Below are 22702 nucleotides of genomic sequence, written 5' to 3' on the forward strand. Positions count from 1 at the left end.
TTCAGAGGTCCAACAATTAAACCAGAGTGGCCTTCAACTCGAGCTAAGCGGCAGAACACATTCGACCAGCCTTAATATACTCCTTAGGGGGGAAGCAGGTGAGTTGGCGAGAGGAGAGGAGTATGTGGAGAGTGGGGTTTATTTATGCAGAAGCGAGGCTCATGGAACAGCAAGGTGGAACTGACAAGTGGGACAAACATCAAGGGAATATTCAACTGAAACTTGGTACATGGCTTTATTATGATAAGTTACAGAACAGTTCCAGTTTCAGGGAGTTTCGTCAACTTTTCCAAAGAGTTATGCCTTTTTTTAGACTTAGAAAACATCACATCGTATACATGGGTGAGTGTTCAGCTGTCTTGACTCTACCCCTCTGCTTTACACCCGTTGGCTGGAGGACAACTACCCTGACTCCACCTCAATAAAATGACACGCCACCATTGCACGAAGCAGCACAGATTAGAATGACTCTGGTCTTAGGCTTGAGTGTTCGTGCATAGCCCAGTGCAATTGGAATGATCCTAGGTATACAACGACGAGATGCACATAAGCCGTATGAATGTTTTTGCTTCCTGTATGCATGTCGGGTTATTTTTTAATATGAAACAGGCAAAGCCGAGCAACGAATGTTGGATTAGAAAGGTTTTCTTCTTCATTAGGTGAATTGCAATTTGACCAATCGTGAATGAGACGCGGCTTCTCATTACGAAAATTATTACTCACGTAGTTTTGTTCAACCTTATATCAACAATAATCAGCATTTTCCTTAAGGCAGTGTTGAGTCAGACTTAATTTTCATCATCAGCAATACAAAAGAAAGAAATATCACCAGCATTGTGTTTCATCTCTGCCATCTCCTGCTGATGAAGCCACTGAAGTTTTTCGATCTCCATCCTCAGTTTACGGATCTGCAGATATGAAAGAATGAGAATAGTATGATTATTTAGAACCAGAAAATATACCAGTCAAATGCATTATACCCATAGATCAGAGAGAATTCGACTAGTTGTGAAAGCCCAATGCACACATTGAATACCCTAGAAAGTATTTTACAAAGATCGGCCTTTGACCAAATTTAAAATAAACGTGCCTCAGCCAGCATGCTCCCCGAAGATCCTCCAGAAAGATCCTGGAACATCTCCGTCACTGTGCCTTTAATCAGATCCATGATCTGTACAGCGCAGGAAGATGGTAGGAAAGGCAAGGTTGTAATGGAAGTGCAGTAGCTGAGAGCATTAGGATTCTGATGTGGAATCAGGCAGTCTGCACTACAATATTGTTCATCCTTCATCACCACAATCCCACCTTCATCACGACTGAGCTATTAGAGGAAGGAGGGAGAGACAGGAGGAAGAGAGGGAGAGACAGGAGGAAGAGAGAGAGGGGGAGGGAGAGAGAGAGAGAGAGAGAGAGAGAGAGAGAGAGAGAGAGAGAGAGAGAGAGAGAGAGAGAGAGAGAGAGAGAGAGAGAGAGAGAGAGAGAGAGAGAGAGAGAGAGATAGAGATAGAGATAGAGATAGAGATAGAGATAGAGATAGAGATAAAGATAGAGATAGAGAGGAGGAAGAGGGAGAGACGAGACAGGAGGAAGAGAGAGAGAGAGAGAGGCAGAGACAGGAGGAAGAGCGAGAGACGAGACAGCAGGAAGAGGAAGAGACAAGAGGAAGAGGGAGAGGGAGAGGTGGAGGGGGAGAGGTGAAGGGGGAGAGACAGAGAAAGAGAAAGAGAAAGAGAAAGAGAAAGAGACAGAGACAGAGACAGAGACAGAGACAGAGACAGAGACAGAGACAGAGACAGAGACAGAGACAGAGACAGAGACAGAGACAGAGACAGAGACAGAGACAGAGACAGAGACAGAGACAGAGACAGAGAGAGAGAGAGAGAGAGAGAGAGAGAGAGAGAGAGAGAGAGAGAGAGAGAGAGAGAGAGAGAGAGAGAGAGAGAGAGAGAGAGAGACAGAGAGTGAGAGATATAGATGTATATATCTGCAGAATTCATTCAGTATGTGCAGAATTCCTTCAGTGTGTGTGTGTGTGTGTGTGTGTGTGTGTGTGTGTGTGTGTGTGTGTGTGTGTGTGTGTGTGTGTGTGTGTGTGTGTGTGTGTGGTGTGTGTGTGTGTGGTGTGTGTGTGTCATGGTGTAGTGTTGTGTGCAAAAGTCTATAACACATTGAAAATCAACATTTTTATTATCATTTGTATATTTTGTTCTGCAGCTGATGTCGTTCACATAAATTATCCCAACACATCACCTCCAGACGAGGATGGTGTCCGTGTGGTGCTTCGGTCTTTGAAGTTAGGTTCGATATTTATTACCTCCACCACCGAAGATGAAGGAGGTCATGTTTTCACCCCTCTCTGTCTGTTTATTTGTCTGTCTGTGTGCAGAATATCTCAAAAAGTTGTGGACGGATTTGGATGAAACTTAGTGGACACGTTGGTTATGTTACAAGAATTGGTTCAATTTTGGTGAAGATCCGCATCGGGATCCGGATTCGATAATTACCTAAGCCACCGAAGGTGAAGGAGGTGATGTTTTCACCCCTTTCTGTCTGTTTGCTACTCGCAAAATCGAAGATTTTTCAAATATATTGGTTTGTCGATTTTGTTATTCTGTGTCTGTCTGTGACCTGCAGATCACAATTTTAAACCAACCCTCATGAAACATCACCACATGGTAGAGTTTGGCATAAGGAAGAAGCCTCTTGTTTTTTAGGTCAAAAGGTCAACAACTTAAGTGAGATTTCTAAATTCCTCAATTTTCATCCGATTGACTTGAAATTTGAAAAGGATTTATGTTTCAGGTCAATTAATTCAACCACCAATTATTTTTTAGGTCAACATAGGCCAAAAGGACAACATAGGCCGAATTTCTAAAATTGTAAATTTTCATCCGATTGATTTGAAATTTAAAGATAAGTTGCGTATTTGGTCATTGAATTCAGCCACCAATTATTTTCGAGGTCAAATTTGTTTTATCGATTTTGCAAGTGTCGTGCTCTGAACGACGTCGTCTTCTTGGTATTCTGTCTGTCGGTGTGCAGGATATCTCAAAAAAGTTGTGGATGGATCCGGATGAAACTTGGTGGGCAGGTTGGGACAATGACGAACTGATTAGATTTTGGTGAAGATCCAGATCCGGATCTGACAACAAGAATTTTAAAGTGATTCTTCACCATTAAGAGATAGGGCCAAAACCGATGTATAGCATGATATCTCAAAAAGTTGTGGATGGATTCGGACGAAAGTTGGTGAACACGGGTGTGTTACAAGGAAGAATGGATTCAATTTTGGTGAAGATGCGAATCTGAATTCGGATCGGATAATTATTTAAATTTTAAAGTGATTCTTCACCATTGAGAGAATGGACCAAAAATGATATTTCGCATGACATATCAAAACTATATTGGGCCCGATATGTTCTCGTGGATCAGGCATTAAGTCGTGGAGGTATCCGCTCTACCGAGTGCCCTTCTCATTTATATTTATGTTACAAACTTCGATATTTATTTCACATTTCTTTAAGCAAATTTGCATGGTCACAAATGAACAATTTGGCAGTATGTCATCCTGACGAGCCCACAATAAGGGTGAAATATGGATTGGCAGCTCTGCTTTCCTTCATTTGTGACCATAAATCTCGGTCTTCAAAGACCTGAGTGCCACATGGGCACCATGATAGTTTGGAGGTGATGTTAACATAATTTATGCACATGACGTCAGCATTATGCTGCACTTAGAATAAGTATTGATCCTTTTGTTCAATAAATCCCTCCTGACTGCAACCTCACCTCCTAACTGGTGATCAGTAGTGCAGAGACAATGTATTCATGTGGCAGACGATGCTTGTTACTAACATATTGTGCAGCATTTGCTGTTATAGGACTCAACCTGTGCCTTGCTGCCTTATCAAGTCAGGGGAATAAATATATATATATATATATATATATATATATATATATATATATATATATATATATATATATATATATATATATATATATATATATATATATATATATATATATATATATACGTATGTGTATATATGTATATACGTATGTATATATATATATATATATATGTATATACGTATGTATATATATATATATATATATATATGTATATACGTATGTATATATATATATATATATATATATATATATATATATATATATATATATATATATACGTATGTATATATATATATATATATATGTATATACGTATGTATATATATATATATATATATATATATATATATATATATATATATATATATATATATATATATATATATTGTGGCGACCGCTGTGGCGACTCTGAACGGGAGCAGCCGAAAGAAGAAGAAGAAGAAGATGTATATATTGTTGCGAATTCGCGCCCGCCGGCGTGTGAACGGCCACGTAACTCGAATTGCGGCACGTCGCCCACCGGACGGACAATTCTGTCGTGACCCTCACGGAACAACGCCGGGAGCTAGTCACGGGTGGGGGTTTACCTCACCACGATCGTGCCAATTGCCCACCCGCGCAGGATAGGGTTGCTCGCCAAATTCGATCCACCTAAGTACCTGCGCGAATGGTCGACCGGGCGATTGTACCATGCCACAGGCTGACTCCGGACACGAACCGCTTAAGCGGTCCGTTCTGTGCTACAGTGATAACCGAGCGGTGTTATCGTCGGCCTTGACGGTTCCGATTAATTACCGGGATGTTGCACCCACAATGAACCCCTTACGTGAAGCAGGATGGAGAGTCAAGAGAGAAAAGACGAAGCGAAACGGGCACAGTTCAACAAGCAAGCATTTTATTCACACGCACACACAGACAAGCACGGAAGGCACGTGTTTACAGCCATACAATTATGCACAAAAAGCAAATGTAATACAACCGACTAACGCGTACACACGGCAACACTTACACAGTTTTACTTCACAGATGGCGCCAACACACATTTACACAAAAGCAAAAGAAAGAAGCCACCTTCACAGACAAGGAGGCAGACAGGCCAAATGTGCGCGGGACCGAGAGGAGCGGCCAGGTCCGTGAGACCGGGGAGGTCTTACCCGCGTCCTCGTGACGCGTTGGCAGGCAAGCCGCAAATGTCCGTGCCGCTGTACCCCGACTCAGTGCCCCTTGGCGGGTTTCGTTGGCACCACGTTTGGGGTGGGGGAGGAACGCCTCCCCCCCCTTGCACTATCTCAGCGCGGATGGGGGGAAAAGGGGAAATTGTTGATGCCCTGAGGGAGGGGAGTGGCTGGCTGAATTGGGTCCCGCGACGAGACGAGCGATTCCCCACACCGCAGCCTCGTCACCGACTGCCGTCCTCCTGGCCTCGGACCCGAGCTCCGCTGCCCCGACCAGCCGCCCGCAGCTCCACTGCGCGCACTCAACTCAACTCCACCAACGCGACGCTCCTTGTCTCCAAAAGCAACTCCTCGACGACACACTCTCCTTCCAGTTCCACACTCTCCTCCGACCTCAACTCAAGCCCCCGAGTCGCCTTCCGCTCGCACCTTTATAGCTCTCAGGAGAAGCCGATATGGAAATATGCGGATCAAAACACGATTGGAGGCGGGGCCACGCAACCCTTTGTTCAGCCATTGGTTGGGCAAAAAGGGGCGTGAACCTCCCTGGATCTGCATATTTGCATAAACGGACTTCACCTATGCGCGCTTGGAGGCGGGGCCAAGCCGCCTCACGTTCGCCCATTGGACGGAGGGGAAGTGGGCATGAAGCGCTTCTGATCCGAATTTTCCCCTCGGAAAGGCCGCCATTCGCGCTCGCAGTTCGGTGCGTTCGGCACCAATTGCCGAACGGGCCCGAGACAGCCCGACGTTCAGTGTTCACAGGTGGTGTGGGAATGGCCGTAGAAGCGATGATGTGGGATGAAGTTGTGAAGGTAAAGGCTAAGGTGGTGGTGTGACGTTGTTGTAGTGTGGTTGGCGCTGGTGGGGATGGTTGTTGAGATGCTGTTTGTTTGAAATAAAAGATAGAGAAAGAAAAACGACTAACTCAAAGCGTCGCAGCCCAGATGGATCACATAAATTCCCTCTATACAACGGGTTTGGGCTAACTACACATGTACCTATGGAGATATCTCACCTGAGGGCCCTTTATGGCGTAATGCGAATTTTCACAGCCATAACAATATATGTATATATGTATGTATATATATATATATATATATATATATATATATATATATATATATATATATATATATATATATATATATATATATATATATATCTTCTTCTTCTTCTTTCGGCTGCTCCCGTTAGGGGTCGCCACAGCGGATCATCCGTATGATCCGCACAGTGATTTGGCACATGTTTTACGCCGGATGCCCTTCCTGACGCAACCCTGGTCGCCTCTTTCAACACAGGGATATGGTACACCTATTTTTAATCGGGGTATACACTGGCCCAGTACACTGGTACTCATTTCACCGACCTCGGAAGGATGACAGGCTGAGTCAACCCACTGGTGTATTAATTCAGTGGCCCAACGGGGCTTGAACTCAGGACCTTTTGGATCCCAAACCACTGCCCTATCCACTGCGCCAACACCAGGCTTTTTATTTATATATGTATATATATATATATATATATATATATATATATATATATATATATATATATATATATATATATATATATATATAAATACATCTATCGATAATTCCAGCTGTGTGTGTGTGTGTGTGTGTGTGTGTGTGTGTGTGTGTGTGTGTGTGTGTGTGTGTGTGTGTGTGTGTGTGTGTGTGTGTGTGTGTGTGTGTGTGTGAGACCGCTGTTTCTTGACAACCACTGGTCCGATCTAATTGAAACTTGCCAGGTATATTGCTGGGGACCTGAGTATGTGCCTTTTCAAGGTTTGATATTAATCAGACAAGTGCTTCCCAAATTATGGCCATTTATTTACCAACCAATGACAGGACACATTGCTGCGTAGGCGTGGCCGATGGGGAAGAGATCCTCAGCCGCATTTCCTATTACAGGTTACAACGTACGGACTTCCGGATAGTGATGACTTTCTGTATTCGAATAATTTCTCGATTTCTTATGCACATTTATAGATAAACACAATGCCCCAATCCAGTCATCGTTTACGAGAGCGAAGGAACGGCCTGTGTGGTTGTTTGAAATAGTTTTTTTTGGGGGGGGTCTTTTTTTTCTCTTCTCTTCTCTTCTCTTTGTGTTTTTCCTTGCGATGACATGCGAAAATTAAAATACGTTGGCGATAATTGAATAATTGGCCATTAAAACTAAATTGCGAATAATCGTAACTGCAATATGCGAACTTCCAAGACACACACATACGGGCACGCACGTACGGGCACGCGAGAGTGAAGGTTGTTGTTTCTGCCTGTGTGGTTGTTGTTTCTGGATCGCGGTTTGAATTTTTTTTTTTTTTTTGGTTTGCACGTATGGCCACGCACGTACGGCCAAGCACGTATGGGCACGCGAGAGCGAAGGAACGGCCTGTGTGGTTGTTGTTTCTGGCTCACGGTTTGAAAGTTTTTTTTTTTTTGCACGTATAGCCACGCACGTACGGGCACGTACTGGTTTATATACAAATACATATACATGTATAAACATGTACATATATAAAAATGTACATATACATATACTGTATAAATATATATATATATATGTGTGTATATATATATATATATATATATATATATATATATATATATATACATATATATATATATATATACATATGCACAATTATATAAAACATGTACGAATATATATATATATATATATATACATATATATATATATATATATATATATATATATATATATATATGCATAAACATGTACATATATATATATATATATATATATATATATATATATATATACATACATATATATATATATATATATATATATATATATATATATATATATATATATATATATATATATATATACATATACATAAACATGTACATATACTTATATATACAATTACATATATATAGAAAATATATATATATATATATATATATATATATATATATATATATATATATATATATATATATATATATACATATACAGTCATGCGCCACTTAACGACGGGGTTACGTTCTGAGAAACGCGTCATTAAGCAACGTCGTCGTTGTGCGAACCTTTACGTTTTTTTTTTGTTTTCGTTTTCGAACATCGTACTTGCACAAACCTAGACACCTAGGCTATATGGTGTAGCCTATTGCTCCACGAATACAAACCTGTACAGCATGTTACTGAACTGAATACTGTCGGCAATTGTAACACACATCCAAGAGAGACAGAAGACACGTTAGCTTTGCCTTTGTGCAGTTCAAGATGGCCATCGGTGTTGTTAGCAGCAGCTTACAGTCTCCTCTTGCATCGATTATATAGAGAAAGGTGAATAAATAGCGTTTGGATTTTATAAATACGTAATCATTGCATCGATGTTATAATTTACAAATGAAGAAACGAGCACCTGTCAATTGTGATATATATTTTCGGAACAGTGCGATTGTTTTAACAACATAAAAAGCTTCACTGAAAATAAATCTGTTTAAATTTCGACTGTAACAACGAGTTATTCGTGGAATTCTTCAATTCAAAGGTAATCTACTTGCAAGAAGGCAAACGTGCAAATATTGGTTCAGTTTGAAAGGCGATTTCCTTGAATCCCGATTTAGCATGATCCTGTTTTTTTTGCGATGACATTTTATGGACCTCAAAAATCGCATTGTAACAGGGCCACACTGTCGTTTATTATCATTATGAAGTATTATGCACTGTACAATGTACATAATTGTATGTGCTATTTTTATACGACTGGCAGCGCTACGTCAGCTCCATCACTCGGCGATCGGAATTTTTCAGCCACATTCTTTTCATTTTTTTTTTTCAGAGCTGGCAGATCCGTCGTATATGTGATCCGTCGTTGCCCGGAACGTCGTTAAGCGGCGCGTGACTGTACATATATAGATATAAACATGTACATATATACATGTACATATATAAACATGTACACACACATATATATATATATATATATATATATATATATATATATATATATATATATATATATATATATATATATATATATATATATATTGTTACGGATTTCAGAATCCGGTCTGATGAATGCATACACACATCCAGGTCCTCAGAGTTATTTCCTTAAATGCATGTTCAGATAAGCCCAATCCCCATGTCTAATGGGGTCTTAAATGTGATGCGTTGAGAAGGGTAAAGAATAGATCCCCTCTCTTCTGGGAAGCTTTTTTCTTTACGACAGACACGCTCACACATATTTCTTTCACGAGCTCTGAAGCCCGCCCTCATTTTTCCTCAGCAACATTCTTTCGCGAGCTCCGACGCCCGCCTTTTTTGAGAGCACACGGGTCGTCATGGTAAGTGTGCCCCAGTGGGGCGGGGTGAGCTTGGGGTGGATGGCACCCCGTGGAGATGGCCCGGGGATATAAAAAGGAGCGAGAGAAAGCGTGATGTACGTTCTGTGAGGAGAGACGTTCTGAGATATAAAAAAGTGAGGAAAAAGTGAAAGAGGGACGTTCTGAAGAGAAAGAGATACGAAAGAGAAAAAGTGAGGAGAGAAAGGAGGGGAAAAAAGCGTTCTGAAGAGAAAAAGTGAGGAGAGGAAAAGCGAAAGGAGAGAGGAAAAAGCAAAGGGCGAGAGAAGCGACCAAGAAGCAGGTGTCTGACCAGCGCCGAAGAGACAATTCGCCCTTCCAGTGCTATGGCAAGCGAGCGTGTGGTGCACGTGTGGGTGTGAGCAGTGCCGCCAACAAGTGAGGCACGGGTCCGATCACCATCCACACCAGGGTCAAAACCCGCGACGGACGATCTCGGTGCCCTCCAAACGTCGAGTGGCATTCAAGGCTGCCCCGCGAGAGAGTGCACGGCAAAGCTGGGTGCCGGCGACGGACGTGACACGCACGCACACATTTTCAGGAAATTTTCACTTCACGGACGACTTTCTGGTGAGCGAGACGATTCCCCCCCTCCCCTCCCCCTGAATGATCTGCTGGGTACCCTTGTCTGTGTTTAGCTGTAAGTCAACCCCCGATACGCATCTGCTCTTTGTCTCTTTCTTGACATTTTGATTGATTTTGCTTTGAAATTCATTCTTTATTTACCTCAGCAAATAAAAAGTTTTTTTTATTTATTTGTTTTATTATTAATAAATTATTTGTCGATTTCAAACCTGTCCGTGTTTGTCCTTTCTTTCTATTGGTATAGCATTGTTCGAACCGAGATAGACTGGGAGGTAATTACCACAGATTTGACCAAAAAAATCGCCGGCACGCACCATCGGTTAAAACGCTCAGCCGCCCACATTAAAATCGAATCGGATTATATTGGTGCTTTGCCGAGGACGCGCTCCCCGCTCAGGTTACCACGTGACCTCTAGTTAAACGGAATAATTAGACGGCGGACACTGGAACTCGTGGTTGACTTGGTGGTGTTCGTGGTTTTAAAACAACCCACCATACCATAACGTTAATTGTGAGCGGTGGCTCCAGGTCCGGCTCTATCGAGGACAACCGGGGATTAATCCCACCGAGTAACAACTGGTGTCTCGGTACCCGGCACCGCAACTATATATATATATATATATATATATATATATATATATATATATATATATATATATATATATATATATATATATATATATATATATTTACATATATACATGTACGTATATACATATATACATATATATATATATATATATATATATATATATATATATATATATATATATATATATATATATATATATATATATATATACACACACATACAGTATATGTATATATATATATATATATAAATAAATATATATATATATATATATATATACATACACATCCACACATATGTGTACATATACATCGATTGTGAATATATATATATATATATATATATATATATATATATATATATATATATATATATATTGTTACGAATTTGGAAACCTATCGCACACAACATTCAGGTCCTTTAGATTAGTTATATCGGTAAGTATGTGTTTTATAGATAGCTTCCTTTCCCTTGTCTCATGGGTAAATAAATGTCCATGCGCTGTGATTTATTTTTATAGTTAGGGTCTTATTGGAAAATAAAATCAGCAACGACAACATAAATGACCGTTGCATTGTGGCAGTGCTACAGAGAATGAGAACAGCCCCGGGATTCTCCGCGGCCCGAGTGGGGGAGGGGTCGGGCCGGCAGAGACGCATAAAAGGGAAGCCAGAAGCTGGTCAGAGAGAATCCTCGCAATCGAGAGATGACAAGCGACCTTCCTGGATAAGCGACCTTCCTCGACAAAAGAGAGAGCGGAGGAGAGAGGAGAGAGAGAGGGGAGAGAGAGAGAGAGAGAGAGAGAGAGAGAGAGAGAGAGAGAGAGAGAGAGAGAGAGAGAGAGAGAGAGAGAGAGAGAGAGAGAGAGAGAGAGAGAGAGAGAGAGAGAGAGAGAGAGAGAGAGAGAGAGAGAGGGAGAGAGAGGGAGAGAGAGAGAGAGAGAGAGAGAGAGAGAGAGAGAGAGAGAGAGAGAGAGAGAGAGAGAGAGAGAGAGAGAGAGAGAGAGAAGAGGAGCAGAAGAGCTCCGGATGAAAGAGCATTTCCCCGACCTGGACACGTCGTCTTGCTTGAGCGCTGGTCTTAGGGAGCCTGTCTGGCCAGTCGTGGTCGACGCCGTCCTTCTCCTCCTCACCATGACGGAGAGCTCGAGCAACGACAGTTCCCGCAGGAACCGCAAGGGTCGCCCGACGGTGTCTGGGTTCATCTCGCCTCCCGCCAGACTGACCAGCTTGAAGACCGCACGACGTGGACAGGTCCAGGATAGGTCTCAATAAAGACCAATTGATCCGGTCATTTTTGGGGTATTTGTGTTTGCGTGTGTGTCTGGCGCCCCGTCTTTAAGTAGTAAACTGTTAAGTGCCTTTGCTGTATATAATTGCAATTCTCAATAGTCGGTTTAGCTCTGCCCTTCCGTGCTTCCCTCATTCCCCCCTATTGTATAAATAAACCCCCATTTGTTCAATGTTTCAGCTCGTTCGCGTCCATTCTTTCATTGGCTTCACGTGCCACGTGTTGGAGAAATAGTAAAAGCGGTTATGGCTGTAAGGGGGACATTTGGACCGACGGTACTTTGGTGACCGTCCGCTCGGGTCACACACGGTTCGAGTACGCTAAGCAGCTCGTTCCGTACGGGTGCCGTCGAGGGTGTGAAGACTTGGTAGATCGCCACGTGGTCTCTAGGTATTTTGAAAATTGGTGAATAACCCTGTACCACGTGGTGGAAATGTTGACCCTTCACGGTCCAAATAAAGGACCCGTACTCTTCGGAGTTTTCCGAAGAAGTACGATCTGAATTCCGGGCGATCGGTCGAGCCGACTCTGCAGCTCCATCTCGCGGTCGTGCTCGCGGCCGACGCCCGGCCCCACAACAATATATGTAAAAATATATATAAAAATATATATATATATATGTAATTATTCTGAGTTTTTTTTGTGTGTGTTCAGTCATAAAGCATAGCATATCATTCTTTATACTAACCCCACCTCCACCCCTCACCTTTCTTTGTTTTTTTTTCACCTTTCTCTGTCTCTCTCTCTCACCTCTCCCTCCTGCAGTATAGCAACGTTTTATTCCAACGTTTGGTGCACAACACCCGAGAACCCAAACACTCGCACAACCAACACCTCGTCATCATGCCCTACCCGGACACGAAACAAGTCGTGCTCGTGCTCCAGAAACACAAAAACAACAACAAGCACACACACAACACCAGATCATGTGTAAGTAAAAACAAAAAAGAGCAGAGCACCTCTTCAATGATGTGATTTGATGTTTGTTTTGCTTTTGCAAAAAAAAAAAGCACTCCTCCATTTGACATTGAGCACCAGCATCTGATCGGAAATGAGTGGTCGTATCAAAGTAAAAACCGGATAAGTGCCGAGACTCGGGGTCTACTGTGCCTGATGAAGATGGCTCTGAAGCCGGTGAACTGTTGCTGAGACCGGGTCTGCTCTCGCTGTTTTTCTCAAATAAGCGGAGTTGATCTAGTTTTTTTTTACTTTTGGTTGGAAGCGCCTTCTTCTTCTTTAAAAAATTGTAATTCCACCACCCCAATCTGAAATAATATATAAATATATACTGTATATTTCATGCTCAGACCAGGAATTGAACCCAGCTCATCTGGAAAACCATACCAGTGTTCTGCAAACTGAGCTGTCTGGGCAACCCACAAGCTGATATGCAATTCTCCCACATATAGATGTCACTCTCTTTCCTCTGCTGCTTCCGGGGCACTCACTGCCAACCATAGGAGCAGCAAGGGCCTGTCCATGAAAGGGTCTTCCCCCTGTGGGGGGCCAATTCCATGACCACTATTATTCACCACAGGGGGTGTAATAACAATTATAAACAAGAAAAAGAGCAATCAGAGATTGCAGACCCTTACCAGGACTTGTTTTGTGTGGTACTTGTGTAGTTATGTGTGGTATATTTTGTGTGGCGTTTGTGTAATGGTGTGTTACATAATTAATGAGACATAATTAGAACTGCCACTTTATAACTGCTGGCAGTGATGACCAGGTACCAAGACGTCCTGCTTTGATGCAACCCCACTTTGATTGGACACCTGACCCTGACCATGACGTTTTTCATCATTATTAATTTGAATTTAGAATGGGATTAAAATAAATTAAATTCAAATCAAACGGAAGACAAAATAAGTACAGTCCTACATTAGAGTAATCAGAAGGAACTCAAACAAGCAAAAAGCAAAGATGAAGTCATCAGGAAAAACCTGGACAGGATCCACATTTCAGCTGCTACTCTTCTATCCTCAAATCCATCCAGGCACAGCCAAGTGAGCCTTATTCAAAAAAAAAAAAATCAAAAAGAACCCAGATCAAAAAGTTAAATAATTTTGGCTGCCAGACCAGGTGCCCGATCAAGTTGAAATTTAAAACTTGCATTCCGCATCACTACTTGATCATAATTGTGAGGTTTTACATCGATTGATGCAGTGGTTCCACAGAAAACATTATTTAATATTTTTCATCAATCCAATATGGCTGCCACACCATGTGACTGAACAATTATTCCTTTAAAAAAACTTGTACACCCAAGACTAAGCCTGGTGTTGGCTTAATGGTTAGGGTGGCGGCTTGGGATCCTAGCGTCCTGAGTTCAAGCCCCGTCGGCCGCTGAATTAATACACCAGGGGGTTGACTCAGCCTGTCATCCTTCCGAGGTCGGCGAAATGAGTACCAGTGTGTACTGGTGGAGGGGCACTGCATCAGCGACACAGTCGCACTTCCAAGAAATGGTAGCTACCCTGGCAGCTAAGCTGCCATACACAAGAAGAGGAAAACAACCAAGGCTTGGGGAACATTTGTGTGATGTTTCCCCTCGATCTGTCCATCTGTTCTGGAGAAGATTTTTATAGGTTTTTGGGTGAATCCAATATGGCTGCCAAACAATGTAACCTATGACATCACATGTTTGAACATTTTGTTCCTCAATGATAGGCAGTCATACGTGTAAAGTTTCGCCTCGACATGTTCAGCCACTTCAGAGAAGAAGATTTTTGAAGGTTAAAAAAACAAAAAACAACAATATGACTGCCGAATTACGTGACCGATGACGTCATCAATTTTTTTCTGCGAACCATTTTATCCCTGGATGACCCTCAAAATTTTTCATACTGATCAGATGTAGCATTCTCCATATGCAATTATGACATCATAACAAAAGCACCTATGATGTCATTAAAAAAAAATCACACTCATTCCCCATGAGTACTACTTGTCATGTGCCAAGTTTCAATTTTTTCCTTGGTGCAGTTTCAGAGATACAGAGGTCCAAAATTTTCCTGTTTTTCCAACATGGCGGCCATGTTGGCAGTGACCCATGATGTCATCATTATGATTAAAACATTCTACTTGAGTAGTTGCACCTTTGGTAAAAATTTTGTCTCGATCCGACAAGTAGTTGCGGAGAAAAACATGAAAGTTCTATGCGGACAAACAAACAGACAGACAAACAAACGAACGGACCCAAACGGAATACCCTCTCCTTCGGCGAGGGTAATGGACAGGAAATAAAGATTATATGTTTTTGTGAGAAAAATTACATGCCCAGACTAGGAATCGAACCCAGGTCCTCTGGAAATATACATACACACATGTACATAGAGATACATACACAGAAATATAGGATAGACAGAGACACACAGATGGATGGATGGATACACCCACAGATACTCACATAGATAGGATACATCGATAGACACACACAGAAAGACAGACAGACAAACAAACAGAAAGTGGAAGCATTAGCAAGGAGTCTGAGGTTCGTTTTCAAAAGAATTAAGTTTTCTCGGTGAAGTAAATGGAGGAAAAATAAATTGTTCATTGGACTGAATTGATGGAATAATTTGTGCTTCCCAGTATGTTGTTCGTCTCTACTTCTAGTTGGTGTACAAACCAGTGACACTGAGATTATACACCACTCATGAAACTCCATGCTTCCACTCACACAAGGTATTGTCAGTGTTATTTTATATGCCTCACATGTTCTTGAAAAGATAGTGAAGGCATTAGTAAGGACTCCCAGGTTCCGTTTGTAAGGGAATGCAAATTTGTTTTTTGTTTTTTTTTGCCATGATTTTCCTTTGACTGCATAATAGTCACTAATTGTTGAGACTGCCACTTGTTTCTCGGTAAAGTGAATTGACAGAAAGGTATACGTTGACAGAATTGATTGAATAATTTGTGGGTTTTTTGTTTTCTTTTACTTCTGTAGGTATGCAAACCAACGACTCTGAACATATACACCAAGTGCGCAACAAAAATGAATACAACTCAAAATTGCATGAATAACAATGTTTGTAAACCTCCGCATGCACTGTGTCGACCCAAGAGCTCCGAAATGAGGTATCATTCAGCATTGTATGTGCTATGGTTTTGACGTTTACCCCATTCAGACATAATCAGTCAACTTGCATATATACAGGGGGCTGCAAAAGTAGGTATACAGTAAGGATTATACCAGCATTACCAGTATTACCAGTATTATAATAGTGGTGCGAGGATTCATTTAATACTAGAATTCATGAAAATCATTATTACCATTTTTAATATTTTTATTTTCGTAATTTTTTTCTATAATACATCTTTTATTGTATAATCAATAAAATACGTTTTGTGCGCACGTTTTGTTTTTCATTACTGTATACCTACTTTTGCAGCTGCCTGTATATTCACACACACACACACACACACACACACACACACACACACACACACACACACACACACACACACACACACACACACACACACACACACACACACACACACACACAGATGAAAAGGTCAGTTCTCCAACATGAGCATCATCTTGAAGCTTCACGACCAACAGTGTGCTTCACCAATGGGCAATCGCAGTATTTTTTTTGTAAAACCCAAAATGGTGGATTCATTTTTCTCAAGACAACAGTGTGAACGTTTGTAACACCAGCTGTCACGTAAATCTCCTTTCTGGATATAACTAGCTCAACCCCCTCGGTGCATATTGTAATTCTGCGGGTCAAGTACAATCACATCGATTTCTACATATTATGTATGTCAACAACAAACATTGCCTGCCCCAAAAGTGCATCATCTTTTCTATTACTGTGGCACAGCCAAAGATACACTATTTGCGGGGTTAACCATGATTGCTGTGATAGGACTCTATCTGTGGTATTGCTATAAACAGCGAGGGGGTGAGCAGCGGCGTTGAGTGTGGGGGTAGGGGAGGAAGGGTCGCTGCCTCGGGCCCCGTTGAGGGGCTCGAGCGTCTCCTGTAAAAAAAAAAATTTGAACAGTACAGTGAGACCCCTCATCAGCTCATCCTCATTACATTTAAACTCAGAAGATGATTTTGCTTTCCTTGCCAGAAACAAAACATTTACCGCTGTTAATGGTACAGTTTCAAACTTTACAGAAAATGGTTATTAACCAGAAATGTGCATTACAAAGAAATGGGTTTGTATCCTGTTTGTCCAAATTTTTTTTCTTATTAACCATCTTCTCACGAAATGTTTTGCCAATCTTATAGAGAAGCAGAGTTCATCAGTCGAGGGTGCGAATTGACTGGATCAGTCCAAACGTCCTGCCATCTCCCTTATTTTTCGCCGCTATCAATAAAATTTTTAGCCACTATTTTAGCCGCTATCATATGGCTAAATAAAAGTGACCGTTTCTTTTTCTCAGTAAAATATTCAGGTAAATGATACGGATACATCATAATTTTGTCCTCGTGTAAATTTTATTACCTCTGCCACCGAAGGTGAAGGTGATGTTTTCATTCCCTTTCTGTTTATCTGTTTGTCCGTTTGTCCGTGTACAGCATATCTCAAAAAGTTGTAGACGGATGCGGATGAAATTTTGTGGACAGGTTCGGTGCGTGACAAGGACGAACTAATTCGATTTTGGTGAAGATCCCGATCTGGCACTAGAATTTTTAAAGTGATTCTTCACCATTGAGAGATCGGGCTAAACCGATATATAGCACGATATCTCAAAAAGTTGTGTACGGATTCGGACGAAACCTGGTGGACAGGTTGGGTGTGTGACCACGACGAAGTGATTAGATTTTGGTGAAGATCTGAATCCGGACACTGGAATTTAAAAAAGTGATTCTTCACCATTGAGAGATCTGGTGAAAAACGATATCAAGCATGATATTTAAAAAATGAATTGGGCCCGACATGTTCTCGTGGATCAGGCATTGCGTGGCGGAGTTATGTACTCTACCGAGTGCCCTTCTAGTTGTACTGTTTTAGGCCGTTTGTCTGAAGCATTCCATGATGCTTTGGGGAATTGGACTGCACTGTATATTCCGTACTTTGCGACACGTACGAGGTGTGTACCAGTTTCTGGTTCGTAACTTACAGTGTATAGTATTTGTTTTTAATTCACAGTTTCGTTATTTTTCTGCAAATTTATGCACAAATGTTTGTTTTGGGAAACTATTATTTCACACTAAATGTCATTTAAATTCTTGATCTAGGTGGCTCAAAAGACCCATTTTGCCCAAGGGCCCAAAATAAGGGAGACAGCCGATGCACGGACAGACACCATGAGCTCAACTTGAATGACAGATTTGTTAATACTTTATTTATTTACTTTTCAACACTTGTACTGTGAGCTATAAAGGCTGCCCCTGTGATTTTGCTTCATTTATGAGCTCATTGCTACTCTAATTTAGGATCTTCATTGAAGAAAGTTCCTTAAAAAGTTATAAAAGAGAGAAAGGGTGGGGTTGGAGGCCCCGAGGTTGTTTGCCTCGAGGCCCGTGCTGGCTTCTTGACGCCCCTGGGGGTGAGCTACTTGTAATCCAAAAGGACATTCATATCATGGCAGAAACTAGAGGGCACTATGTTGCGCTGATGATCCCAACGAGGGTGAAAGGTTTGCAACAGTGCTTCCACCAGTGTGTGTAGAAAATTGAATTTTAATAAATGCCCCACCATTATGACTTTAACAAATGTTGCAGCTACTCAGTAAGGGTAGTGACACTCAGGTTGGATATCTGATTGATATTTTCTTTCTCAGCCACAAATCATGGCTCTCTAACTGTGCTGTAATAATGTATAAGGGAATGCACTCGTCTGGCAGGCAATGCCTGTCAACAGAACATGCATTAATCTCTGTAATGAGACTGTTCTGTGGTATTGTGATATACAGGTAGGGGGTTGAGGTGTGTGTGTGTGTGTGTGTGTGTGCACCATGATTTGTGTGTCATACCTTATGGGTATATTTTGCAATGTCAGCCGCGACTTCTGCAGAATTACTTCCCAGGATGCTGTCATTGTTCGTGGCTCCACCAATGACGATTGGTGCAGTAGCTTGTGGTTTAACAGTACTGCCTGCTGTAGTTGTGGGCACTCCCGTCACCAAGGTGACTTTTGCCGTTGTGATTGCAGCCAACTTAGGTATCTGTGTTGTCTTCTTGTTATTTTCATGTTTGGCTGTAGGAGCATTAAAAGACATCACATGGAAGAAAATAGGTGGCATCACATTTTCTTCAACAAGTATGAATGCAATCCAGGTTTCAAATTTTTTTTTATTATTGGACAAGTGTTTGAATGAACCAATTTCTGTACAGCATATTTTATTTTTGGTATAGTGTTTTTTTGATATTTTGGGAGAATTATTGGCTCGTGGAGGAGCTAGAACACAATACGTAACAGAACAAAAATAATAGTCAAAATGGGAGGGGGGAGGAGGAGGGCACACCGACAGCAGGGTTGAGGGACATTTCTATTAATAATGGATGTTGGGGGCAAGGGGAGGACGCAGCGGATGAACAATATGGATGTGTAGCCGCAAACTCTCAATCACAGACGTGAAAGGAAAAACTGGAAACTCAGAAAGAGGTAAGCTTGGGGAGAGTTAATGCGGGGAGAAAAGATCCAGGTTGTGGAATGGAATGACCTGAGATGGTGATGAACAGCTGCCTTCAAAGCCCTGAAGGGAAGAATGAGATTGAAAAGACTGAGAAAGTTGGGTCCACAGGTGGGAAAAAGAGAGATGAATGAGTGGAGGTTATAAGTGAATGTGGATTTTGGGAGTTTCACCACAAGGTTACTGGCAGATCATGTGTACCTTGCAGAAACCTGGGGGCAGGGTGGGGGATGGGGTGGGGCAGAGCACAGGAAGCGCAGAGGGTGCAAGACCAGAAAGGAAGCGGTAGAAGACAGAGACCACCGACCTGTCTGCGATCAAAGAGTGATAGGCCCAGAAACTCAGCTTCAAAGAGGGAGATTCAAATGATTTTGAAGATATGGTTTCCATGGTGTCAAGCTGAGCAAGATGTGAGGGAGGTGAGCCAGCCCAGAGGGGAGAGCAGTACTCCATCAAGCTGTGGATGAAGGCCTTTTAGGTTGATAAAAGTTCAGTTATGTCAAGTGGAAAGAGTGCAAAATGGAAGATGCCCAGTCTGCCATAGTTGACTCTGGAGGCCAACTTAGAAGTGTGGTTTGCCCAAGAAAGATCATGGCTGATAGTGAGGCCTAAAAGTTTGAGTGAATAAACTTCTTCAAGAGGATTGTTAAAGTATATGGGAGGATTTGCCACACAGTTCTTTTGAAGAGCTCGTGACTCCGTCAAAGTCTGCAGGGAGGGAAAGAGGCTGCTGCCTACCTATCTGAAGGATGAGGGATGTTACAACAGCAGTGGTGTCAACAGCACGGAAATAAACAGGATTTTCCAGAGAGTCAGAGAGATTGTTTATGAAGATTTAGGAATAGGACTGGGTCCAAAACTCTGTCTTGGGGCACTAGAGCCTTTACAGGGAGAGGAGATGAGAGGATCCTGAGAGCCACACGTTGGCTTCGAGAGTGGAGGAAGTTCGTGAGCCATGTGTGGAGTTCAGCTTGGATGCCATAGGCAGAGAGTTTGGAGAGCAAGGTGGTATGCCAGACGATATTGAATGCTGGAGACGGTGGAAGCATCATGCTACCCCATAATATGATACTGCCACCACCATGTTTCAGGGTATGCATGTTGTTCGATGGGTGATGAGCTCTGCTCGGTTTCCGCCAGAAGCAGCGCTTTGCATTCAGACCAAAGAGGTCAATTTTCAGCTGATTAGACCACAGAATATTTTGTCTCATGCTCTCAGTCTTTCATGTGACTTTTTCAAAACTTCAGGTTTGCCGTCATGTGCCTTTTTCTCAAGAGTGGCTTCCGTCTGATCACTCTCCCATGAAGCCTAGATTTGTGAAGTGCTGCAGAGGCTGTTGTGTCCTTCTGGCAGGTTCTCCCATCTCAGCCAAGGAACTCTGTAGTTCTGTCAGAGTGGTCATTGGGTTCTTGGTCACCTTCTTGACCAAGGTTTTTCTTGCCCGGTTGCTCAGTTTGCTCGAACGGTCAGCTCTAAGAAGAGTCTGGGTAATTCTATATTCTTTCCATTTCCGAATGATAGCGCTCACTTTGCTCTTGGGAACTTTCAACACTCTAGAAATTGTTTTATACCTTTCCCCAGATATATGCCTCGTCCTCACAATTCTATCTCGGAGTTCTACAGACGGTTCCTTGGACTTTATCGTAGAGTTTCTGCTCTGACATCCACTGTCAACTGTGGGACCTGAAATAGAAAGGTGTGTTTCTTTCTAAAGCTTGTCCAATCAATGGCATTGGCCACCAGTGGACTCCAATCAAGTTGTAGAGACATCTCAAGGATGATCAAAGGAAATTGGATGCAGCTGAGCTCAATTTGGAGTGTCAAAGCAAAGGGATTGAATACTTATTGACTCAAGACATTTCAGCTTTTCATTTTTAATTAACTAGTACACCCACTTCCTACGGGAGCGACAGGAAGGGTCATGTTGTTGTCCTCTCTGGGGTATCTACATTACAGCAGATCTATTATTATCGGGTCCATTCTTCTGTAGTGGACATGATAAGCAGAGAATGCCTCAAGGATGTTGGGATTCCTCCAGATTTCTTTCAGTTTAGTGTTAAACAGCAGTATATGCAACTGTTTAAAAAGGTAATCACACATATTTGTGGTTTATAATTTATTTTTACTTCTGGTAGGCCTCTTTTTTTCCCTCTCATTTTCAAGCCCCATGAAATGCCATGAAAAGCTATTTATACAAGTTAACATGACGTTTGTTCAAGGAGGAAAAACCCCTTGGGGAGAGAGGATATTGCAAGCCCGACACCCGCGCAGTGGAGGACGGGGTTTTGCAATCACTTCTGTGTGTCTCTATGTGTCTGTCTGTCTGTCTGTCTGTCTGTCTGGGCCGTAACTTTTTTTTGACCATTTGAGCTTTTGTGATCAAATTTTCAACAAAGCTTTATTTTGAGAATATGGAGAAGGCAAATTAATAATTTTGTTAAAATATTTTCATTATTTTTTTATTATTATTGTTGTTAGACTTTTTTGGCCTTTTCTGGGAGAGATGGGATGGTGATGAGACTCAAAATCACCTCCAACTAACCTCTTGTGACCTGCCGAGTGGCGTAGCGCATCCCAGCTCCACTGCCACCTCCATGCTGTCTCTGTTGTTTCCGCTCGTATTTTTTTTTAAAAAATTTTTTCTCAGCAACCACTTGTCCGATTGACAAAATTTTCAGGGTAGGAGCAACCCCAAATGGAGAAAATTTTAATGATAATTGCGACGTCAAAGGTCACGTGGCATGGCAGCCACCTTGGATTAAATGCAAGTCATTAAAACATTATATCTCTCTGAAACCGCCGATTGAAAAAAATTGAAACTTGGCACATCTTCTCCTCGCAATGGGAAGTAAAGGATTGTAAGGATGATGTCGTCAGTGAAGTGGTACACGAGCCATAAATGTTTTAATAAAAATCCTACTTTACAAATGACGTTGATTCAGTGTGTATGTCCAGGTCTTCCATTGAGATTCAGTGTGTATTCTCATATGTGGAACCAACTCTGTGTCCGTTGCCTTGTGTTCTTCCCTCCAATCCTTCAAAAGTGCTGCTCCTCACTACTTCATGATTTCTCATATCCCACTCCCAATATATTGAAATTTCACTTGACCCCCTCACCCCTTTTCCTCCCTACTGCTTGCTCTCCTTGCACTAAACCCACTCTTGCCATTCACTGAATCTACCTTGATCTCCACATACCAGG

General features: G+C 41.8%; 1 protein-coding gene across 18 annotated transcripts in view; it reads right to left on the bottom strand.

The window, feature by feature from the left end:
• Positions 1–22702, bottom strand: part of LOC147034800 (MYND-type zinc finger-containing chromatin reader ZMYND8-like) — a 138940-nt gene that overhangs the window by 16605 nt on the left and 99633 nt on the right. For 14 of the 18 annotated variants that reach the window (XM_085889532.1, XM_085889453.1, XM_085889540.1 and 11 more), the window contains 3 exons: positions 18840–19063; positions 1091–1321; positions 830–908 (listed from right to left, as the gene is read on the bottom strand). In XM_085889532.1, coding sequence (XP_085745658.1) covers positions 830–908; positions 1091–1321; positions 18840–19063 — 534 coding nt within the window. Of the gene's footprint in view, positions 1–829; positions 909–1090; positions 1322–13299; positions 13400–16316; positions 16892–18839; positions 19064–22702 lie in introns of those variants that run through there. The other 4 variants (XM_085889523.1, XM_085889547.1, XM_085889574.1 and 1 more) reach the window with 4 other exon arrangements.

This window comes from Eptatretus burgeri, chromosome 1 (assembly GCF_056783735.1).
Source record: "Eptatretus burgeri isolate ZD-2024b chromosome 1, Ebu_testis_v1, whole genome shotgun sequence".
In the NCBI taxonomy this organism is placed as follows: Eukaryota; Metazoa; Chordata; class Myxini; order Myxiniformes; family Myxinidae; genus Eptatretus; species Eptatretus burgeri.